The following is a 24,691-nucleotide window of genomic DNA, read 5'->3' as shown; positions in this document are numbered from 1 at the left end:
AACTTGACACCTCACCCTTCAAGACCCCTCCCTCGTCTCGGCAGCCGCCTATTTGCGGAGAAAGCAGCAGCAGCGGCTGCGGGGTGGGGGGGAGATCAAGCCGCACTGCCTCGCCTCTCGACCTCTCCCACCGCCCCAGTTCTCTGCTTCTTGGCTGCCCTCAGCGAGGAACTTGTGTGGCGTTTTTCCTTTTCCCGGCCTGAAAGCATAATTTAAAAATCTTTTTAAAAACATAATCTTAACCTCACAGACGACACGTGCGGTTCAACTTTCCTTTACTACCCGACTGGTTTAGCTGTTCCTTTCCTCGCTGGATTTTCCAGCAAGGGAAAACTCTTGAGATGTCCGAACTTTATCCTTTTCAATGCTTGTAGGGTCTTCTATTTAAAAAGGGAGGTATGTTATTGAGGGGGGGGGGGCTCTCTTTTCCCTGTGTTCCTCGAGATCCTTTATTTTGAAAATTTAAACTGGAAAGCTCCCCCCGCTGTGTGCTTATAGCTGTCTCCTTAAATTTCAAAATGTTGATCTATCATAATTTAGGTGCCCCCCGGGCCGTACTACAAGCGGTCCTTCCTCTTTTTTCTTATCGACCTTCTAACTCTTGAAAAAAAAGCATCCTGTTTTTTTTTTTTTTTTGAAAAAGGCCCAACAACTTTAAACCTATTTTCTCTTCCGTATACATTTTATACAATCCATTGCCAGGGCGGGGGTGGGGTGGAGGGCTGTGGGCTCCTTCCTCTTTTTAAAATGTCCAATGTCAGGATTCTCAAAACACTTATTTCAGAGTAAACTTATCGACTTCAACGGATAGCCTTCCAGAAAAAGAGATCTCTGACGTTTACACCGGCTCGCCTTTCCCTCTGCTCCTGGTCTAATCCTATCCTACGCCAAGAGGTTGCCGATTCCTTGAACCCACTTTCAGCCACTCTTTTGCAAGACACTGCCAAATGGAACACGCGCCCAACCTTTCTCCTTCCCGGCCTAGGTTTAAAAAACATATGCGGGGATTCGAACCCAGTGCCAACAGGGGAGAACATTTCCAGGTACCCTGGTGGAGTGGTGTATTCCGCCTTCATTTCTTAGCAAAACCGTGTGGAGACACTCGATTAAGTGTGTTTTTTTTAAAGATACATCTTCCTAGGTCTGTCCGTGGGTATGAGCCATGACGCGCCACATGGAGACTCCATGATTAGAGGCAGTGTACCTCTGGCTGGCTGTGGGCGAGGCACCCCTCAGGGCACGTCTGCTCTCTACTCCAGCCCTGTCCGTGAGCTTCCCTGGCAGCCTCTGGCCGGCAGCAAACTGCTGGACTCCGCGGTGTGATCCAGCAGAGGCCATTCTGAACGGTCCCATTCGTTGGTTTGTTCAGTACGATCTTAGGCACGCAGCGTGCACGACCGCCTCTGTGTGAGTGTGCACGCGCGCGTGTGTCTGTGCGCGCCCGCGCGTTGCTTCCAGTCGTCCACTCAGTGCCGAGCGAGGTAGCCGTGGTGAACGCGAAATCACCTTTGCAATTGCTTTGGGTGTTATTCCTCCCCCCCCCTTCTCTTTTCTAATCGCGTCTCTCCAAGCGCCTCTGGCTTTTAAATTTCCCTCCTGCCTTTAAATAATAATAATAGTAGTAGTAATAATAAGAACACCCACAACTCCAACTCTCCTTTCTTCCAACACGCTACCTTCTCTCTCTCTCCCCCCCCCGCCCCCGCTTTGGGTCGGCGGTCACTCCTGGCTGGGCTCTTGCGCGCCTTTGCGCACTCCTCCTCCTTGCACGCCTCCCTTCGGAGCAGCGCCGGCGGCGGCGGCAGCAGCAGCGTGTGCCTGATGTCTCGGAGGGTAACCCCCTCTCCCTCCTCCCTCTCTCCCCCATCACTGGCCATTGGCTTGCCCTGAGATGGGCTCCCCCCCCCAGACTCTTTGCGAGATCATGTCCAGCCCCTGATGACTGTCCATTGGCGTGGCGCACTCCTTCCCTCCACCCCCTTTCTCCAGTTTCGCCCTGCCCATGTTTTGTATGTCTGTGTCCAGCCAGTCGCTTGACGTTCAAGTTCGTAGGGACGTCACGTCCGCACTTGAACTTGTAGCTCAGGGGGGCTTTTGCCATTTTTTTCATCTCTCTCTCTCTCTCTTTCTCTCCCTCTCTCTCTCCTTTCTCTCTCTCTCTTCTTTTTCCCTCTCTCTCTCTCTCTTCCTCTCTTGCACAGAAAGGAAAAAAAAGGAAAAGAAAAAAAAGAAAAGAAAAGCCATGACTGCTATCCCACAATTCATCTTCCCCGCGCCATCTTTGTATTATTTCTAATTTATTTTGGATGTCAAAAGACATTGATGAAGATATTTTCTCGGGAGTCTCCTTCCTTTCTAACCCGGCGCTTCCCGATGTGATCCGTGCAAGAGAGCTCGCCGCGCGCCCGCCCGAGCAGCCGCCACCACCATGTCGCGCCGCAAGCAAGGGAAACCCCAGCACTTAAGCAAACGGGAATTTTCACGTAAGTAAACCTCCTTGCCTGTCTGATTTCGCCCCCATCCCCTCGTAATAGATATGCATTTTTTTTTTTGCACGGTCTGAATCCGGCTCACTTTAAAAAAAAATTCGTGCGTGCATTTTCATTTTTTTTTTTAGTTTTGGAAATGAAAAAAATAGCAACTCGCCTTAAAGTCAGTTTCACCCCCCCTCCCCCTGGCAAGAGTAGTCCCTCGCTTACTTTTCAAGGCATCTCCTTCGGCATTTGTCCGCTCGCCCAAAGTTCCATTTAATTCTCTCTCCCTCCCCCCATTGATTCCACTATAGATATTGTGCCGGAAGAGAGAGCGCGAGAGCGTGCCTGTGTGTGTGTGTGTGTCTGCAGCTTGCAAAAGAATTGCAACTTAAAAGAAGCAGGCGAGGGCAGATCTTGCAAAAGAGATGCTGGGGGGGGGGGGGCGTTATGTGTGTGCTAAAGAAATGCGCGTGTTTTTAACCGAAGTAAGACTCTCTTCACACGAGGCGAGGAAAAAGAGAAACCTAGACCAGGAGAGATCTTGGGGCTCGCAGTCGGATGCAACCCCCCCCCCCTTTGAATCTGATTTTCCTGCCTCCGTCCAATCCCCCTTTATTATTATTTTTCTCCCCCATGCGCTAAAAACGTGCAAAAGGGGACCTTTTTCGCGGCTTCTTTTGTCTCCACTGGCGAGATTGGGGTGGTGCTGGTGGGGAATCGCCCACCCCCCGCTCCTCTGTGCGTGTCCCGCTCCTTTTTCTCTCCCCCCCACCCGAACCCTGCGCGGCGAAAGGGCAGCCGAGGGACAGACGCTGCGTCTGTTTGGCCGGAGCTCTCGGGCTTCGCTTTTCTCCGCTTGCACCGCCACAATTAGCTCTCCTCTCCCCCCAATCAACCGCCTGCTCTCGCCAGCGGTATCGCGGCCCCCTCCCTTCTCTTCCCTCCTCCTCAGCCCCCAAACTCCTGCTTTGCAGAAACTTGGGCTTGCATGGAGGGAGACATGCAAGGCGAGCGAAAAGCGAGATCGGGAGCGTGGTTTGTGTGTCTAGGAGGGAGAGGAATTCCCCTCCTCTCGCTCCCTCTCCTACTATTTTTTGGATGATTTTCAAAAAAAAAAAAGTGGAAGTGGATTTTGATTGGGAAAAATCTCGTGTCTGAATGTTTACAAGCGCCGCGTGTGCTCCGGACTCGCTGCCAGCAAACAGACAAGGAGAACAAACGCTTGGGGAAGGAGCGAAAAAATTGCAACGAATACAGACGCAGGCAGGCGAGGGACATATACGAAAAGAAGTCTCGATCGAGCGCTGTGTGTCTGATCACAGTTAGGGAAGGATAATAATAATAATAGTAATAATAGTAATAATAAGGACTCCCCCCCCCCCGGCTGCCATCTGAACACAATGAGAAAACACTGTTGTTTTTTTAAATGAAATTTTTTTTTCCAGTTTGCTGTGGCTTGGCTCTCTCCTTTCTCTCTGCCCCCGAGCCAAGCCGTACACAAAAGCTTTGAGCGGCTGCTTGGCTTGCAACACAAAAGAGAAGTCTCGTCTGGACCTGGGGTGGGGGGGGTGGGGAGGAAGAGCTGAAATACTACTAGTGTGGTGTTTGCGACTGGGGAAAAAAAAAAAAATTGAACGCTCTTATTTTTAGGTTTTGTTACATCTCCCACTGAAGTCGTTCCCCTCCCCGCTTTTGCAAAAAAGTTTGCATTTGCAATCTCCACCCCCCCCCCCCATATGACCCCTGCCTGCATTGCAATGCAGACGAATGCCAGCATTGCAACATAGACGTTTAAATGAAACCATTCCTGGTAGCAGGTTTAACCCCCCCCCCAGAGGGGGTAAAGTTTTTTTTTTTTTTAAGCAGCCTTCTGAGTATGTTATCTTTACCTCCTTCCTTTTCCGGTGATTTCTTGGGACTTTGTGCCTGTGAAGAGAGAGAGTTGTGTTGTCTGTTGCAACATAACTGTCACACTTCTTAACGTCCTATCACCATCCAAACACGTTGCAACAACTCTTCTGCCTTCCTCCCTTTGGCCAAACTGATAACCTATTTTGACTGCTATCATAAACGTTCCATCTTTGTTTTTTTTTGGGGGGGGGGAGAGAAGAGTACCCTGGCTCTTTTGAAGGCGTTAACTCTCCTAATAGGACTAGGTTGCCGCTGCTTCCAATTTCTCTCCCCCCCCCCCCAATATTCTTGGACATCGAAGAAAATTTTAAAAACACACACAAAATATTATACATAACCGTGCTTGTCTTTTAAATATTTCAGTGCAAAGCTTTGTCGGGCCAATTAGTACAAATGCTGTGCAAGTTGCTAAGCCCCCCCCCCCAAACCATGGAAGAAAAGAGGGTGGGAATCAATAGGAGAGTTGAGTTAAAACAGTTTCTACCTCCTTTAAAATTCCAGTTTTAGCCGCTAGAAGGCAGAGTCAGATCAAAAAAGCACCACAAACTCGCGCTTCATCGGTTTCCCTCCTGTGCTCAATTCTCTACGTTTTTCGTTCGAGGGGTGGGGGCTGTGTTTGTGAGCATGTGGAGGGTTCCCCCCCCCGTCTAAGTAATTCCACCCCCCCCTTTGTTCTTAATTTTATCTTGTGTTGATGTTGGGAGAAAAAAGCAAAAGGCTCCAAGTGCTTAGAAATGACACTTTTCCCTGGCCCACATTTCAGATTTTCAGTTGCTGAGATACCCAGTCCCAATGGCCCTCTATTGGAAAGAAGCAGGGGAAAAAAGACTTCTGGGTTGATCAGGAGTACTAACAACTTGGCGTTCAATTTTGCCCCTTCTCGATTGAAAACATCCCTAAGTTCTTTAGTGGAGAGATGAGTCAGACAATAAAAAAGGTTGAGATATTACCTGAATTTTTTTGATGTATGTACATATGCATTTAAATATATATGCAGCCAGCCATCCTGGCGTTGCTAAGGAGTTGCACCATGAAAGACGAAGCTTGCGGCTGCAAAGATCCAAGGGTGTGAATTTCTTGTCAGTGACTTCTTATTTCTTTGGCTTGACTTGAAATGCATCTGCTTTTGTTTGGGTGGCTTGGGAGAAGTCTGTTATCACTCCCCCCCTTTTTCCAGCCTTATTTGAAATCAGATAGTTGTGGGGTTTTTGGAAAATAAATAGTTTCATTTTTCTAAAAAAAAAAAAAAAAGGGTAGATCGAAAAGAGAGTGGCTGGCCTGAGCCGACAGGCAAGGAGGAAACACCCTGGCTTGGTCTGCACGTGTCTTCCCATGAAGGGTTCCCTTCCTTAGGTTTTTTCCCTTTCTATTGTGCTTCTTCCCCCAAGTTCCATTCACATAAACGCTACAGGCTCCTTCCCTCCCTGCCCCCCCCCCTTTCTGTGTTTTTTAAAAATACTCCTTGCCCTCCTAGCTTGGCTTTCACGTGTGGTTTGTGACCGTTAAACTAATCCCAGGATACACATGGAGGTAAACTTGAAATTCGGTTGCTGTTGGGGGCCTGTCTTATTTTCTTTTTTTTTTGTTTTAAAAAAAAGATTTTTGCTTTGTTTCATGTTTTGCAGGCAAGACTTGATGTGCTTGCAAAATCCATATTTCAAGTATGAAAAAAATACATATTTTCTAAGGTGGAAAGTGCTCCATCCCGTGTGTTTTCTACTTCCTTCTGTCTTCATCTCCTACCCTTTGGAAAGAGGTGAAATCCGTGGCACGGAGCAGAGAGGCTTTGTTTTTGAATTTACCCACTTCTCCCTGTGTGCTCTTTTTTGTAGGTTCATGTTTATAAAGAAAAGCTAAAGATAGCAGGTTTTTTTCCTTGCAGATCTCTTGTCACAGGAAATTTTAAACAGAAAAATCAAATGCACAAAATATGTAGGTGGCTAAGGCCATGGAATTTTTAAAAAATAGGCAAATGAGCACCCAATATTAATGGATCTCCCCATGATGACAGGAATAATGTTGTCCCTGGATTTTACCTTACCAAGTTAAAGCTTTTGTTTTTTGTCCCATTTTTTAAAATATTGCTCCATCATTCTTTTAAATTAGCAATAATTTATGTTAAGAATGGTATGGGGGCCAAAGGTGGAGGTTAGGGGTTTTTAGATACGTATGCTTTAATATCTTATTTTCAAGAACTTTTGTCTCTTATAAAATTAATTGGCTGAAATGTAGAAGAGTAATCAAAGCTTTTGAGCTGCTGATTTTACTGAGAACCCATCCTGGATATAGAGATTTTCAGGATTCTTTCTTGTGGTGTGTGTGTCTATTGTTTAGCATGACTTTAACTTTTAACTGTCTGAAAAGGGTACTATCTGCTGTGTTAGCGTATCAGACCTTAGAAACAAGAAAATGTTGTAGTTTAACTAACCAGAGAAGCAGAGGTTCCTGTTAGAGAGAAATACTAAATTTTTCTGACATCTTGTTGCTCCATAGTTTGCCTTGAAAAATATCTTGAGTGGAACAGAGAGAGAGAGAGAGAGAGAGAGACTTGTTGGGACTACCTGCCCTTGTGTTGCCACTTGGTCAGAATGCAACCTGGTATGCAGTCGTCCAGAAAGAAAGAAGAAATTGCAATATGTCCTCATATTTGTTCTTTTTCTTTGGTACTTATGGAAGAACTAACATATGTATTACCGTAAATGGTCATTGAGCTTAGATGAGTCTCTCCACGTGCTGGAGACTTCAGCATAAAGAAGAATGTAACTCTCGTATTTCTGTAATTGACCTTACCTTAAATCAGGAGTAATTCTGAATGCCAGAGATTGTAGCCATTTGTTCTATTTGGAAACCAGGTTCAAGAGATGTAGACTGACTTCAATAGGATTTTATTCTGCACATTTGGGAGTTACCTCAATGCCCTCTTATACCCCTACTTCTCCCCCCCATAGTCTGCCTAGCTAGGACTGAAAATAAATTTAACTTAAATTTGCTAATTTTTTTTTGCACTTTATCAAAACCTGTTCCAATATGGTGCAGTCAAATTAAAATCTATTTTTTGATTCTCTGTGGCTTTAAGTTCATTAAACGTGAAATTGGCTGCATGCTAAAGAAGGTCAGCCTGATTAACTGTTGAGGTGTTGGTCCTCCTGCCACACTTCCCGTAACTGCCGCATTTGATATTTTGCAAGAATGCCATTTCATGTTTGTTTGTGGGTGAGAGGACTGGGTAGGAGCTGTAGGGGAAACACAAGTCAGGCTGGATTTTTCTTCTCTCTCTGTAGAATCAGAAATGCTTCATGGTCTCCCCTTTTTGCCTAGATAATTTAAGATAAAGTAATGGGTGTGGGGGGGAAGTACCTTAGTCTAGGTCTGTCTTGTTAAACTATCCACTTGTGATAGGGTGTGCACAAACAGGCTTGTTAATGGTGTTTTCTGGAGCTCCTACAGGAAATTAATCAACTCTGACAACATTAGGAAAAGGTACTTCGAATCCAAATTAAAGACTTCCCCCCCTCTTGTTATGAAAGCTCAGATTCAATTGGCTTTATACAGATATTTAACCTTAGAAGACCACCGGTACTAACATGTTTTTGAATGATCGGGCATTCCTTTCCTGGGGGGAGGGGGGAAGCCCACCTCACGCTAATCGGATTATTTTCTTATGTCTCTGTTAGTATTATATTTTCGTAAATCAAAGCTAGCAGTTGCCAATGACTTGGAAATGTCTATAATTTTTTTCCCTGGGTGGCACATTTGAAAATTAGAGATTTTTTAAAAAAGCAACAGAATATGTAGATTTTCTTGAATTACCATTATCTTCCTTTTCTGTTTGCCCTTTTTTTTGCAGTAGAGATTCTGTCTATGGTTATATGTGTACGACAGAGAACATGCAAATGTACCTTGAAAGAAGCAGCAGAGCTGTTTGGGTGCTGTTTGCCAGTTGACAGGCCAGCGCATGCAAGCTATTTTGCTTTGTGATTATGTGTACTTGTATTTTTGTAGCCATGTACACATATACACATTGACTCATACCTGGAGCCTTAAACAATACACAATGCCTAAACATCTCATACTAGCCATGCGGGGTGGGGAACCCAAACAAATCTGTAGAACATCCACAGAAAGAGAGATTTGTAGAAGTAGCTTTTATAGCCTTACTTTTGAAGACCTTTGGAGAGTATTAATAACAACTTAATTCCCCTCCAGAGTTTTTATTGCATTGATTTGTTTGCTCTGAAGAGCAGATTTGCTTAGACCCTTCTAGCACAGAGAGAGACTCTGAAGGGGGCCCTTCTTTACTGTTGCTCATATTGGAGATGCTTTCCCTTCACATAGATCCCTCTCTGCGCTGCTGATAAATTCGTTTTCCTGTTGAAATGACAACATGCTGTAAAGGGGAAGCTCTCTTGCCATCTTGCGGTTGGGACTGGACTGGCTTAATCTTGTTTGTCTCTTTTTTTAAAAAAAAAGCATGTCAGAACTTTAAAAATGGGGGCATGTTGGGTGCCCTTTTTTTGAAATCACCCCTTTATTTTAAGAAAGATCCCTGATATGAATAAAGTCTTTTTTTGTTCCTTTATGACTTATTTGTAGAATACCAAGGATACCCCCTTCTGTCAGATTATCCAGCAGCATGTTAGGTTAAAGATGAGACACTAGTTCTCAAAGATCCTCAGGAAGTTTTTGTTTTTAACATTGATCTATTTTGTACAGGGGTAGCCCCCCCATTCTTCCTTCTCATCTCTGAAATATTGAAGTTGTCTCCCCCCCCCCCCCCCCCCCGAGATATTAAAGTTGTTCTTTTTGTCCTGGTCTTCAACTGCAGCCGAACCTCTAGAAGCCATTCTCACTGATGACGAACCAGATCATGGTACGTTGGGAGCTCCAGAAGGGGACCACGACCTCCTTACATGTGGCCAGTGTCAGATGAACTTCCCATTGGGGGACATCCTTATTTTTATCGAGCACAAACGGAAACAATGCAATGGCATTCTTTGCCTAGAGAAGGCTGTGGATAAGCCCCCTTCGCCCTCGCCGAGCGAGCTGAGAAAAGCATCCAATCCGGTGGAGGTTGGCATCCAGGTCACGCCCGAGGATGATGATTGTTTGTCAACGTCATCTAGAGGAATTTGCCCTAAACAGGAACATATAGCAGGTAAATCGAGGCGATGGGGGGAGGGGGAGAAAAATTGCAAGTTTATTGTTTGCCCATTTGAAGCATGTAGTTCTCAGAAGGACTGCAGTTTTGCTCTGCTAAACCATGCAAAGCATATCTTTTTATATGAAGTATATACATGCATACCAGTTCCTTATGACCATCTGCAGATTCTAGAGACCCATGCCATGCCACCAAGTTTGTTTCAGTTTTGGCTCTTCAGTGAGCAGCTTTGTGTCCTTTTGTTTTTAATTTCTTAAGCCTTTTTGAGTAGTACTGCAGGAAGCACTAATGTAACAGCCCCATCAGAACATGCTCAAATCACCCTCCAGCCTATGGCTATTCTGTGCTACATGTTTATGAACCCACACAATAACATTAACACAGCTTTATGTTTTAGCATCATGTGTCGTGATGTGGCAGTTCTGGCATTTCAGCTAGTTCTTCTTACAGTAAGCACATGAAGTCCCTTATCCATGCTGTGAGCATGTACTGCAAGACCCGATTGGATATCCCTTCCTGACTGAGGTCCATTATGTACGTACGGTCCTGTGGCGCCACAGCTAATGTGATTCCTTTATAAAGTGTGGAATGGACCATGAACTCAGTGTTCTCTCCAGTTCAAGACCTGATTGTGGTTCTTTGAGCTTAGAGGTCCACTGAAGGCTGCAGCTCCAGAAAACAAGGTTTCCACTTAGGACGCTCTCTCAAGCCCGAGCTTCATTAGCGCTGGCTTGTCAGAGCAGACAGCCCAAGCAGCATGGAACCCACTCCCCAAATATGTAGATGCATGTCTAATGAAATTGTCCACTCACTCAATTCTGCAGCCTCAAGTGCGTTTGTTCCAAAATATGAATCTTAGCAGCTCCTTGACTGCTAGAACTGGCTGCATAGTCTTTCTGGTATTTTCTTTTTAATTATTATTTCTTGCAAACTCGAGAAAGGGGTGGGGGGGAGGAAGGGTTAACATCACCCAACCTCCGATCCATATTGGCTGTCACTGCATGGGATGTAATTAAAGGCAGCCCCTTGGCGAAGTGACACAGCTGACCTTGACTTTCAGATGCCATTTTCCACTGCCCAGGCCAGAGTAGAGAGGGCAGTTGCTGAAGCGCACAGGCCTGCTTCTTGGAAAAGTTTAAGGGCATGCTGGAGATTTCAAAAGGTTGGTTTGACAGAGGAGGAGGGTGCTTTCTGCAATTCTGCCTCCTCAGCCAAATGATAAATGCTTCCCCCCCCACCCCCCGCCGCTGTCTCTTGTCTCTGATGTGGTTTTGACAGATGTATCTTGATTTTCTTCTGTGGCTTTACACTGCCACATGTCACCCATACAAATGTCCGAGGCGGGTTAGCTTTTCGGGCATGTGAACAATCTGAACGTGTAATTTAAGGAAAAAATAAAATGTAACGGGTGCCGTTCCCTGCAGTTAATCATTTTTTTCTTCCCCCCACTTTAATTACTGGCAAGACACTGCAGCGTGCTGCTGTGTTTTAAATCGAGGCGAAAAGACGTTTGAAGTTAATACAAACACGGATAGGTCTGTTTGGCTAATAAGGCCTGTTTTAGTTGTTAGGATACAGATGGCGAAACGGGAACGGCATCTTTTGGCCTTCAGTAGTGCTTGAAAAATATGCAGCCTCCTAGTCAACATACGCATCTGATAAAAGCATGAGGGAAGGCCAGAGCAGTTTTGCATAAAGTATCACTTAAGCTATTGTTTGAACAGCCTCAGGGATGTTACAGCATTAAGAGAAGCACAGTATGTAAGTCACATGTTGTCTTGCCTATAACTACGATATATATTTGTATAGGTATATAGATATGTATCACATACTCACATGCATGTATATGTATACTGAAATAAGAGCAATTCATAGGCCACTTAAACTGGCATTACTTTTATCAGTGTTGGTAGATGTGGAGCAGAATGTGGTCTGAGACTTACTTCCTATGGCAGCTATAGGGACTAACAGACTTCTTTGCTTTCCAGCCTCCTATGCAGTAATTAAAATCCACTTTGCATGTATATCTTCGTGTGTGTGTTTTGCGTGTGTCTGTGTGTGAGAGAGAGAGAGAGAGAGACCACGCTTTGGTGTAGTTTAAGTGAAATGAGATTGAAGCATTAAATCGAACCCCACAACATTTGATAAGTTTTTTTTAAATTTGCGAGTGCAGGCTTTTGACATTTGGGTTTGAATTCAGGCTGTCATCCTGTCTGTGGATTTTGCAGGGTGAAGGGATTTTGCAGGGAGTGAGATGTACAAGACACTGCAAATTTCAATGCCCAAAATGCAGTTTTTGATCCCAGAGAATGGAATTCTTAGAAATGCATTTTTCAGTTAGAACACAAAGACGGGACATAATTGTAAATGAATGCCAGGCTCAGAAGCAGTGTTCAAGTCCAAATTTTAATTTGCTGCATTTGCAGTTCCAAGGAATTTTGCATTTGGGTGAAGTTTTAGTGCTCCTAAGAGCATGCATGTGGATGTGTGTAATGGATAAACCACCACACTCATTGTTTTCTCTGTGGAGAGATCTTGTCCATGTCTTTAGTAGCATTTCCATGTGCCCATGCACATTTAAATCTCCTCATCATGTGGGTTCTTTGGAGAAAACTATAACAGAACAAGCTAGAAGACATCTTAACTGCGTAAGAGCTTTCAGATTTGATAATATTCTGCTTTCGACGTAGGTGTTAGAAGCAACATTTCAAAACAGAAGAAATGATACAGAACCAGAATAAACATTTGACCCTCTTTCCCCTTGAAATTTAAGTTTTTAATATCTATATCTGAAAAAGGGTCCTATGAAACTAAAAAAAAACCCCAATAAGAGGTACAGTAATTCTCAACTTGTTCTGAATTTCACACTCACTTACCGGCAACTCTTAACTATTTTAGTTCTACTTGTATGTCTTGTGTAGCTCCCTCATACATATGACTGTAAATTGCAGACTATCCCCGCTAAACTGTAGACTGAAGTTTCTTTGGACCTGTACTATATATTTTATGTAATTGCTTGCCTGCATGTACATACATTTGGAATACCTCGGTCCTCAGCATAATTTTGTGTCCAGGTTACTCTAGGTAAGCAATGCTCCCGTTTGTCCAAACTTCTGATTATCTTGATCCTCTTGATAGCATAGATAAATAAGGTAGTACTTTATGTGTAATTATAAAAAGCAGCATGCTACATTTAAAAGAATGAAAACTGCAGCCCCATTAACTTATCTATAGAGTGTAAGCTGAGCGACTGCAGCCTAAACGTACAGCAGTGACCGTTATGTCACGTGCTGTCCACGTTCTGAGAGGGAAGGAGGTATGATTAGTGAAGCAGGCGCCTGCCGGAAGGGATTTCTGATCTTCTGTGTACTGCAGGCATGCTAAATCACCAAATATGGAGTAACCCTTTGGTGATGTAACACGGTATTTACATATTGAATGTCTCTGCTTAAAAGACAAAACGCAGTGTCTGTCAAGCATGAATTAAGTGGGATGGGGGTGGGGACCAACAAAGACCCGCTCAGCAGCAAAGGGGTACCAGATAGGTTGCCGAGTCCAAAATGCAACAAGCATTTGCAAGAAGAAGTAAAGTTTTTGTTCTGTATGTTGTCATTCTCTTCCTGAACTCCAGCCCATTTGCACTACTTGACACAAGCCAGCCTGTGAGTAAGCTAACTGCTCACAAGCGTAAAGCATGCAGGATTATCCTCCTGCTGGAAGCCAGTGTCCTCTTGCCAGTGGTTGGCATTAGTGCCTCTCACAAGCTATCTCTTTAATTCATCCTCTCAGAAACAGGCAGCGGTGATTCTGGTTCTTATTTTAGGGATGGGAAACTGAGTCTGGTGGAGTAGAGACTTGCTCAAAGTGATGTAGGGAGTTCAGAGCAGAAAAGGAACCAAGGTTCAGATTTTTCCAGTCCTCAGGGCAGCCTTCTCTCAACTAGACTTCATATTAGTAGATGTTTCCAGCTGTATTTTCCTTGTTCTTCTGAAAGAGGTCTCTGAGATAATTCCTAATATTTCAGAATAAACACAACTTGCAGGATAGCGGGGTTTTGTAAAGATCACCAAAACAGTTGGTTTTAGATGTTCTTAAATGTAAAAAGACTAGAACAGAAAAGATTTTGCACCTTATTTGTTAATTTGGAAGAAGCAGCTCCTCTGTACAGTTTCCCTGGGTCCCTGGCACTAAAAAGGTGGTGGTGGTGTGAAAGACACACTTTTAACCTTATTTTTTCCTTAGTAACTGGTAGTTAGAGTTCAATCCTTTAATTTTTTTTAAAGAAAAGCCCAGAATAAGTAACACAAGGAGCAAACAGCTTGTTGCTAAGGGCTGGTGGAAGGGGTTTCACTATCTCTTCCTCATGACCTGTCTTCTTCGGGGTGGCTCATTGCTGATGGATGCAGGTGTGTGAGAGGAGAGAAGACAAATGACATTTGGTTCCTGGAAGCCAAAAGGAAGGGATATAACTGCCTACTAACTGTGCTGAATGTATGTGTGTGTTTACTTGTGGGGCAGTGCAAAGGTTGAATTCTCGTGCACGTGGGTGTGAGGTGGGCAGTCTATACAGTGATGGAGTTGAGAGACAAGGTCATGCCTAAATCATGCCTGAGAATGCAGTTAGGTAGCAAAAAGGGCTTAATAGGGTTTTTTAGGCAGTATAATTTAAGGTGAACCAGCTAGCATTTTATATAATTGATCTGTGGGATCCAATCTCCATAATTAAGAGTGCACCTGTTTTATTTTTTTGAGGCTGTTTCTGGTTTTGGTGTTTTACTGTAATGAGGAACAAAGGAGAATATTAAAGACTGGCTCTCCAAGTGGGAGCGACTGTTTATTCTGCAGGAAAGTATCAATGTATCTTAACATCCCTCCATGATAAGTTTGTAGACCTTTTGGTAGCATGCAAATATATTTATTCTTTACTAATCAATTAATTGACAAATTGGTTGAAAGTTGGCCAGTGGAAAATTGTATAATATGTTGGTACCACCTACTTCAGAGGCAAGCAATGGCAAACCCCATCAGAATGTCTCTTGCTTGGAAAAGGGGGTTGCCATAAGTCAGCTGTGACTTGACAGCAAATAAAACACCCTAGTTTTGATTATTCATAAAGGATGGGAGTCACTAGTTCCCTTTTGCTAAGTGATGAATTGTCCACTGAAAGAAGGTTCCTTCAGCAGAAGAGGTCTTCATTCAGTGGAAGGTTTGTCACAGTGGAAGGGGAACCACTGGATCCAACCTGATATCATTACCGATATGATAAAAAGAGGTACTTGCCCCAATGATCCTGCACTCTAGATTTTGACAGTGAAAGGGAGACAGCAGAGGATTAGGAGAGACAAAGTGAGAAGAGAAGCAAATTCAGCAGCATGTACTCGGGCTCCCTTTCAGTTGCAAGGAAGAGCCGTATAAAGACTTCAGAACTCTTAGTTGCTGGTAGCATATCACTGTAAATTAAGTTATTGCTGTTTCCTTATATACTGGTTTGTGCAAAGTAGTTTACATCACATTTTTATCCTTTGACAATCCTGCCAAAGGGGCTAGTTATTTATTTATTTATTTTCATTTTACAGATGAAAGGCTGAGATGGCATTTTGCCCAAGACCTCACATTGATTGTGTAATCTCCGGCAGAACACAAACTCAGGTCCCTAAGATCCATAAAACATCCAGCCATGCTGTGGTTGCTTTTACAGTTTGGTTTACACACCTTTCCCCTTATCCATTTGCTCTGTTTCAGGCGCAAGAGCTGGGCATGTTCTCTCTCCTGCTCTGCTCCTCTCCTGTTCTGCTTATCTCAGTGGAGAAGGTTGATCTGTGCTCATTCCTTTAACTGCTGGCACTTGTTCTCTTTATAAAAATGAAAGGGGCAGCTTGTATGTACACGAGTTCTGGGCATGCATTGGAGCTCTGGGCTTGCAGAGGTCTCTGGACTGTGTTATTTCTCTCCTGTATACTCATGATTTAGGGGCAAGGGTGGCTGTATCTTAGAGCCTCTTCTAGAGGTATGTATAAGTTAAACATTCAGGATTTGTCGTCCCCCTGTGGAATTAAAAGAATGTTTCAGGTTCATGAAAAGGTGATGTGATCCAGGTGATCAAGCTTTCATGTTCTAATAATTAAGAGGATTGATATTTTCCCTGTTCTTGTATCCATCCATCCCCCCCTGCACCTGCCCTGGGAGTTTCAATCCAAGACAGTTCTGTCATACCACTGAGTTTATGTTTCAGAATACCTGAATTAATAACCATTGCTTCCTAACCATTTCACACTCTTTGGATTCCTTGTAAAATTAGCATTTTGTATGATGGGTGAGGTGGGGGGGGTGTAGGTGGGTGTGTTGCTGTGTCCGAAGCAGTGCTCAAAAATATAGCCACAAAATATCTTTTTTCTGGGTCTGCGGTTCTTCATGTCTAACTGTTGGGAAGGAGAATAGAATTGCTGTGACATTAAGAAGGGTGGGCAGGGGGAAATCCAGTATTTTTGAATGCTCTTGAAGAAGAAATGAGCTTTCATGATAAGTGTCTCAACAAAATATACCCGCAGTAACAACCTAAGAATGGGTCCAGTTAAGAATTCTGCAGCGAGGCATTTATTGCCCTGTTTCATATTAAATATGGATACTCATTGAGCCATTTTCTAGTCAGTAAGCTTGTGTATTACAATAAAAGGCCATTTTCCTCAGATAAATAATGCTTAGGGTTCACTGCTTTGAAATGCGAGAAACGAGCTTCTGAGTCACTCGGATATACAGTGAGATGAGGCATCTTTAACTGTTTGGTGTGCGTCTCCTGTTCTAGAGAGAGGACAGTTGGAATTGCCATTGATGTGGTATTTCTACAATCCACATTGTACAAATGATAGTCATCCCCCACCCCCCAATAATATTAACATCTAAGCATATGGACTGACTTGTCCATAGGCTTTTGGCTGAAACAGTATTTTTAGTGATGTTGATTGGTTGTAATAGCAAAAATCTAATGGGAAAATAATAGATTTTGTTTAAAAAGGGATCTCTTAGTGTTGGTATGCTCAGATGCTGGCCATGAGGTACCAACAATTTATTGATACCAAAGGAGGAGTGTGGCAGAAAGCATTGGCTTTTGTCATCCTGAAAGATGGTTTCAAAATTAACGGGATCATCCTGATTCCAGTTCCTGCAATACTGATGTTCAATTAGTTATGTTTAGTAAATTAACATGAAGCAAAACAGAGATACATTGAGTAGGCAGATGGATGGTAAAATACATAGCCAAGAATAAGAATACATAGATAAGTTAGTCTACCTCTGTTAGATTTTTAGAGTCTGCCTGTTATATGAATTCCTTTGGCACATAGTGATTAAGGAAGAGGAATCTCAGTTCTGCCATTCAATTTCAACTCACTGGAATGTGATGAGGGTGTGTGGCTGCAAATGTACATTTTGTATGAGCTGTTCAGGAGGGGGTGTACCTTGAAATCATTACATATGCCTCTTGTTAACAGTCTTCTTCGTGCAAATCTAGCCACACTCTTTTTGTGTCACAATATGTTGGGAATTAACCCAACGTGATGCAAGCCTTTTGCAATTAAAATAAATAAAAGGGGGGGAGGGATATCTTTCCTTCTATGCATATCCAAAAAATGGGCCAGGTGTAACACCAGCCAAACTGTTGCTGTAATTTTGTTGTTTATAAATTGTAGATTCTATCTCTTTTTTACAATTGTGGAGAACTGAAAATTCTAGATTTTAGAATTTTAAAGATTTTGCTCTTTAGATAGTTGAGTGGAAATCAACCTTAGTAGTTTTGGCTCCGAGCCTTTAGCTGATTTGCCTTAATTCCAAGGATCACAGGAGATCACTGGCTGGGTACAATGGATGCCAACTGGAAAATTCAACAGGGATTTCCTGAAGGCTATTTCTTATGATGGTTCCCCGGATCCTACATAGCAGCTGTATTTGTAAATAAGGCCTAAAAAGTTGTGAATTGGCAGGCTGGCTTTTTTTTTTTTGGTCAAAGCACAATGTCAGAGCAACTCTTTCCAAGATAAATTGTAAATAGAACCGTTGCAACGGTTGCATGACTGAACTACAGAAGCGCCTTTCTCTCTATTGCTGGGCTGTTGTCAGAAGACTTTGGAAAGCTTAATTAAATCCAGAGGCCTGCTTGGCTGCAGAATTTACTTGTGACGAGCAAAGAGAAACAGCCTTACTACATTACAAGGATCCCAAAGTTTTTCTGATGTGCACACGACGGGGGGGCTGGGGAGGGGGATGTGCTTGATTGCTGTGTAACACGTTTTCCCACGTTTCTTTTTGCAAGTTGTGATTTGGAAGAAAGGCCCTTGTGACTAGTATGCTCATCATTTGTTTGATGGTGGAGGATTATGCTCGTTTCCCTTTCCCCTGTGCTTTGAGATTATTAGTGTAAAAGTGAACTGTAAGTGGAAAAACAAATACTTCTTGTGTTCTCTCCCCACCCCCCTGCTAAAAAGCACCTGTATGCTAGAAAGTTTCCTTCTGATGGGATATGAATATTCCAGTGCAGCCTCCACATGGGCCAAACCCCTTGAATTAACCCAATTTCTTCTCTCCTGCTAGCTAATTTTTTTATTGTAACGGATTAGGAATACCATTTAGCATTCTTAATTTCTCCTTTGAATGTGTGGCATTTAATTGAGGCACACCCCATGAGCTGAAATAGAGCTGGATGGGCAACATTTTTGGTTGATTGGATGGCAAGGCATGAGCATTAATGTATTGCAAGCTGGAAAATAATTTAATAAATGACAAGCCGTCTTTGGCTGGATGTAGACAATAAAGTGATTGATTTATGGGGGCTCAGCAGAAATGTTAGGGGAGGAGGAGTTGGGAGGGTTGAATAGAGTGACAAGGAACAAACCAGATATTTGGGATCAAGAGGAAGGAAACATTCTTTTGTAGAGATTCTTCCCTGTGATTGTATAAAATGTTGAATATACATTTTGGCTCTGTGCAGTGCTGAGAATCCAGATTCTTTGTGTCTTTCAAACAAAAATGAGAAAACAGAAATGACATGATGATTTCAGACAGTGAACGTGAAATATGCATGCGTTTGTCACTTAGAATATATGGAGTCTTTTAGACAAAATTAACTTCAAGACCTCATCCAGTTGTGTACAGTTTTATACAGTAAAACAAAATCTTTCCCCCAAAAGCTGAGTATCAGGCTGACTGGGAAAAATAATGGGCATATTGCTACTAAATAAAATAACAGGAGCATAAGAGTTATTCTTTATACCACTTTTCCACTTTATACCACTTTATACCAGTTTTCCAGCAACACTGCTGTGAAAAGGGATGTTTGGTTTGTAGTTGCGGAATCTTTCTTCATTGGGTTGCAGAATTTTACTTATTCAGCAACAAACCTGGGTTTGCTACAGAGTGCCAGTCTCATCTCCCTGTTGAATTTACCTTTATGAATCATGTGTTCTCAACCCCTCCATTCTTGATATTGATGGTTAACTAAAAAAAAATCAAATATAGTTGAAAATTGATAGATACCTATGGAAAAAATGGGCAAAGAGTCTTGCTTTTTCACATCTACTTTGAGGCATCTTTTAGGAATTTGTAACTAATGTCTAGATCTTTAGTTGATTGTGTGGGAAATCTGTAGTTGTATTGTCTGTAATTTGAACATACCCCCCCCCCCTTAAGCTTCTGCATTAGACTAGTCAAGTAAGATCTGGAATATCTTTTGAAAATAACATTAGTGAATGTGGGCTTGTTCCTTTTGATGCAACAAATTTTATTTATCTTTTTAAAAAAATATTTTAATATCATTTCTGTTCTGATGAATACCCAGAAATCTTTTGGAATTTATGGTAGTGAACAATGTGATCCATGTTTCACTGTGCAGTCTTAAGCAGAGATATACCCTTTAAGTGGTATCCTTGAAGTCACTGAGCTTAGAAGGATGTAACTTTACTTAGAATTGTGCTGTTAGTCAACATTCTGTTTAGGTGTTTGCCGGATTAGAGCCTGAGAAACAATTGGCATTTTATAAGATTGTACATTTTCTTATAACAGATTAATTACCATGGCATAATTACACTGTAATTACAGACTGAATACAGTGGAGTAGCCCGCTTGTTATTTGTCTTCCCCATAAGAAAGAATGTGCATATTCTGCAGTTTCAGCAAGAAGGAAAAATAGTATTGGTGCAGAAATCCTAACTTTCATTAAAAAAAAAAGTTTATAAGGCTAAAAAGCAGCACTTGGGAGTGCTGAAGCAATTTCTGCAGAAATCCCTGAATTGGGAGCTAGTAAAGATGGATGCTGCATACCATTTCTAGTTGATCAGGACTTAGTACCCATTATAGTTTCTTCTCATTGCAAATGAAAAAATGTATGTAAATTTTATTTATCTGCATAAGCTATACAAGTTGGAGAATTCAGAGTTTCTAGGCTGTGGATCATAGATTTTGTTTTAACCTGGAAGCATTGATGGAAACCAATCATGTGCATTTAGTACAAGTGTTAAGCATAGAAGGGTTGGTGTAAGTATGAAAAATCTGTCCTTTTCTCACTGATGAAGACAATCTAGGTTTTGTGTACTGAAAATAGGTATGGTATGTAAGGGGGAAATAAACCCATGTATACTATTCTTGAGAGCAGAGGAGTGTTACCAGCAACTTTAAGAAGAGCACAACTGTGCTATTTCTGTACAGGTTGTTGTCAGTTCTCCTAGACAGAGGCTATCTCTGCTTCCGTTCTGTTTCAGGACTGGTCTTACTGCTGCTTGCTTCTTCTTAGGCTGTGTGTAATTTTCCATGTGCTTTTTCTTCTCCTGTCTACCGGCATGTCTACTTTTTACTGTACCTCTTCAGAACACTATATCCTGCCCCTTCTAGAAGTTGACCATAGAATTCTGCCTTCAAGGTTTGGTTGTTTGCCCAATTGATGATGTATTCCTGTGGCATGAAGAAGTCAGGGGCGGTTTCATCCTCATACAGAAGAGAGTTCCCTCACCTTATCCCTAGACTTATCCTCCCTTGCATTTCAGATTACTGGTGAGGACCTATGTATCTGACCAACCCACTAGTTCTAGATGCACAGAGTGACCGTTGTTGAAAACAGTGTACAGGTTATATGTCTGAGGTTGGCATGCCAAAGGCGCAAATCCCTTTGCAAAATGATGACTGTTTGATGTGTGCTGTAAACATCACTATAGTTATTATGAGGTGTAAAAAGTAACCACAAGAGCTCATAAAATGTGCTGCTTCTGTGTGTGCGCTCATGTGAAATTTAATCTTGAATGAATCTAAAAGCAGGCCTTAGAATGTTGAGGTATATCTGTTTCCTCCCTGAAATCTTTGACCTTCTCCACTGAAATCTGAAGCTTCCATTCACTGTCACTCTATTATGTGTATGTGGGGAGGGAGTTAAGGGTGTCACACCTGCCATACATCATCCTGCTGTGAAGTTGTTAAAGGCTCAGAGAAGCCCAGTTTGGATTGGAAGTTGACAGGAAACTTGCGTATGTGATCGAACTACCCTGTGGTAGCTTAGTTATTGATATCCTGGAAAAGGTAAGGAGGATTTTACCATACATTAGGTCCAAAGTTATGGTAAAAGGTGTGTTGTGTTGGTCAGCAATATGGGCTGGTCAACCTTAGCTTCAAAAGTTTAGTGGAATAAAAGGCACATATAGTAAAGATAGTGTGTATCTCTGGCAAATCAACCCCTTTTCTCTTTTCCTAGTCAATTCTGATGGATGTTTGCTGTGTTAGGGACATCTTCCTGTCATTTCCGAGCCATTTTCGTATGCAAATGTGTTCTTGATGAGGTGTACAGGAGTTTGCAAGGCTACCTTATGCTCTGCTCCTCCTGCATTTTAAAAACTTCTTTCAGAGAGATGTGTTGTGTTGCTTTTGTTGAAGTGAGCATCCTGGTGCCAGCCCCTCAGTACATTCCTCATTCCGAGGTGGTGTTTAGTTTGGTTGGTGAGGGCAAGGTTTGAGGTGGCTATGCCTCTGTGTGTGTGTTTGTGTGTATGTGTGTGTGTGTGGCAGGGAGGTTAGTCCCAATCCCTATAGGGAATTTGTGTTCTTCATTTGCCTTTACAATCGGAGAGCGGTTACTGCACCTTGGAGTGGCTCTTGGGTATGAGCTCAGATGGGCGCATGTAAATATCCTGTCAGATGCAACCCAAGGAATATTAATGTCCCTTCACCACTGCACTATAATAAAGCTGTACACAGCAGGCTTAATATGGAGGCAGTCTAGGGAATTGTAGAAGACTTAGGTAGTCTAGAGAGAATGACAGCAGTGGAAAAATGTTCAATATGCCAGATTTTCCACAGGGTTATTTCTCTGTGATTTGATGTAAAACAAAAACACTCCTTTAAAAAAATTCCCCCCCTCCCTCCTAATTTTATACAATTTTAGGGCCTGTTTGCTCTCTATTTCTCTTCTCTCTCAATTAATCCTTTAACAAATGGATATATAGATTTGAGTAGATAATGCAGAGATGGCATTATTAGAAATACCTTCCTTTTACTCGTTCAAATCTTTCATTTTGTCCAAGGATTGCCACATACTAATTTAAGAAAGAAAGCAAGCAAGAAAGAAGTGCTTCTACATCTTATTGAAACAAAGGAAAATACAGTCCACATAAACAACACAATCCTTGCATTCAGAGTCAGCACTCAAGAAGCCTTACCCCTCCCCCCCCATGTTTACAACTTAAAACTCCAGTGAAAGTATATTTGTTAAGCAGATGGGGAATATGTTGTGAGGTGTATCTTCTCTAAAAACAATTCATTAATAATTTCATAGTATCAACAGCTGTCAGAACCAATTGGAATAAATGTAACAAACTGTATAGAGAAGGAACAAAAGAATTGAGCCCCCCTCCCCATATATTTCCAGTTGCTGAAAACAAATGAGGTACCAATGAGATGTTGAATCTGAAGTTTACAGACTGTACACAGAGGTTCCACCCCCCATCCCCTAGAGAACAGAGCTGGGTAATCTGATGCAATCATATTGGAAGCTTTACCTGTACAGGTTGCTGTTTAAAAAATTAAATAAATAATGGCTTTCTATATTGAAAGAGTTCCTGTCAACTAAGTTTGAATCAGGAGTGTTATGTTTCCCCCCATGACTTTGTGTATCATATGCTGTGTTTTTCAGCCTAGGTAACAAAGTAGATGCCTTAGCATCAAGAAAATGGTTAAATTTTAATCTTCTTGTGCAATTACTGGTGCGGAGAAGCTCCTTCAGAGTCTGCCGGTGCTTCTGCAGATCACTTGTCAGCCTGTTATTTTTGTTATGAATCGGCACCACTCCTTGAATTCACCCTGGAATAGTTCACCGTGGAAGATGACGATGGAGGGATACCGGGGGAGAGCTGGTCAGTCATAAACAATAAGCTCTTGTTTGCCTGTTCTCTAATGATGCTGTTAAACAGTTACACCTATGATTCGATCTTGAAGTTAGCATACAAAAAAGCACAATTTAATAACTCAATTAAATCAACCTCCTGTCATCCTATCAAAATTACTTCTAAACATACAAGCCAAAAATCAAAGCCCAAAATATTCTTTGGGTTTTTTGGGTGGTGGTGGTGGGGGGGGGAGAGAAACCTAATTTCTGGAGGTTTTGCTTGGAGCTTTAATTTTGAGTTGGTAGTTTCAGTTTGGTTTAATTAGCAAGGTAAAACATAATTAGGGCTGCAATCTTTAATTGATGAATCGATGTGATTAATCAATCAGAGCGTTAATCACAGTTTAAAATTCCCGCTCATTAATTGGTGCAGCTAAGAAAAAGTCTCTGGACTTTTCAAGGGCCTACATCTTACTAGCCTGCACAAATGAACTGACTTCTTTCCACATGAAACTTGATGGGAAAATAAAAGTGTAAATACAGTTTTTTTCTTTCTTTCTTCTCTTTGTACCCAGCATTAGGCAATGCTTTCTTATTCTGCGGTTTTTCTTATAACAATAAGAATTATGGGCAACTGAAATGAACAGTATTGAAGTTAAATCAGTATGCCCTCTAAAGGAAGATTTTTAAAAGCAGTACTGATGGGCCTTGAATTTATTTTTGAAGCCACTTTTGGCTCTTATATATTTTAGTAAGGATTAGTTCAGAAATCTATCTTCTGTTGGTGGTTGGCAGTTTTAAATGCAAAGTTACACTGAACGTTAACTTTCAGTGGACCTCTATCCAACTTCCAGTGGAGCACCTTGTCCCTGATACTTCTTGGGGTTCTTATAAAATAAAAGCTGAACTTACTTTGACCCAGCAAGCCATTTACAATATTCTTAAGCAAGTATGCACACCCAGGATCCCTTAACAGTTAAAGAGATCCACAACATGCAGCTTTGCATTATAAATTTAACGCTGGTTGGTGGGCCATAGGGATACTTTTTTTTTTTTTAAAGCAGACTATGCAAGAATGAAGTCTGCTGATGTAGAGAGAGAGGTCTATGAATTTATGTCTTCTTGGAGGTTGTAATATCTGGGGTATTATTAGTTTGCCATTGAAAAAATACAACTTTTCTGTCAGTTCCTAACCAACACCTAAGTATAGGAGAGGAAGCCACAGTGGAGAAATTGACCTTCCAAATGTGCATAGCTAAGGATCCTTTTAGCTTTTTCCATAAATGGTGGCTTATCTGTAAGCATTATAGTAAGGGAGATGGAAGTTTACAGCTGCCTTCAAAAAGTCTGCCTTTTGGTATCACTAGGGTCTGTGATTATTGTGCTATACTACTTAAATTAACATCAGTCTCCCACTCTGGGCAGGTAGAATACTTATGTACTTGTAAAAGATGGCCTTAAATTTTCCATGGTCTGTTTACCATTTCCTTTCTCTTACCTCAGATATATTTGCTGTTTGTTCTTTCTTGTGGCTTAATTTTGTATTGAAAAAGAATTTAAATAAAGATAATGTTGAAAAAAAAGAGAAACGATTCATGCAGGTTCTGCATCACTGTTACTTTGTATGGTTTATTTTTTATGTAGCATTAAATTAACATTAATAGATTTATACTCTCACTGTGCCAGCTAGAGTCTTTGAGTTGTGGAAGAGTGACTGTGCTCCTTCTTTGTAATATAGAGATAACATCACATGTAATATGGGTGCTCTTTGCAGACACCTGATCTTTTCCCCCCAAA

The 24,691-nt window shown here is 42.0% G+C and overlaps 1 protein-coding gene across 6 annotated transcripts in view; it reads left to right on the top strand.

Annotated features, from left to right (window-relative positions):
• The first annotated feature begins 1,729 nt into the window (after positions 1 to 1,729).
• Positions 1,730 to 24,691, top strand: part of BCL11A (BCL11 transcription factor A) — a 218,921-nt gene continuing 195,959 nt past the window's right edge. Inside the window, exons 1-3 of one of the 6 annotated variants that reach the window (XM_060249572.1) lie at positions 1,730 to 1,833; positions 2,202 to 2,483; positions 9,211 to 9,540. In XM_060249572.1, the coding sequence (XP_060105555.1) occupies positions 2,429 to 2,483; positions 9,211 to 9,540 (385 nt within the window). In that variant the 5' untranslated portion in view covers positions 1,730 to 1,833; positions 2,202 to 2,428. Of the gene's footprint in view, positions 1,834 to 1,923; positions 2,484 to 9,210; positions 9,541 to 24,691 lie in introns of those variants that run through there. The other 5 variants (XM_060249597.1, XM_060249588.1, XM_060249605.1 and 2 more) reach the window with 5 other exon arrangements.

Source organism: Heteronotia binoei, chromosome 1, assembly GCF_032191835.1.
Source record: "Heteronotia binoei isolate CCM8104 ecotype False Entrance Well chromosome 1, APGP_CSIRO_Hbin_v1, whole genome shotgun sequence".
Lineage (NCBI taxonomy): Eukaryota > Metazoa > Chordata > Lepidosauria > Squamata > Gekkonidae > Heteronotia > Heteronotia binoei.
This window is presented reverse-complemented; position numbering and strand designations above follow the sequence as displayed.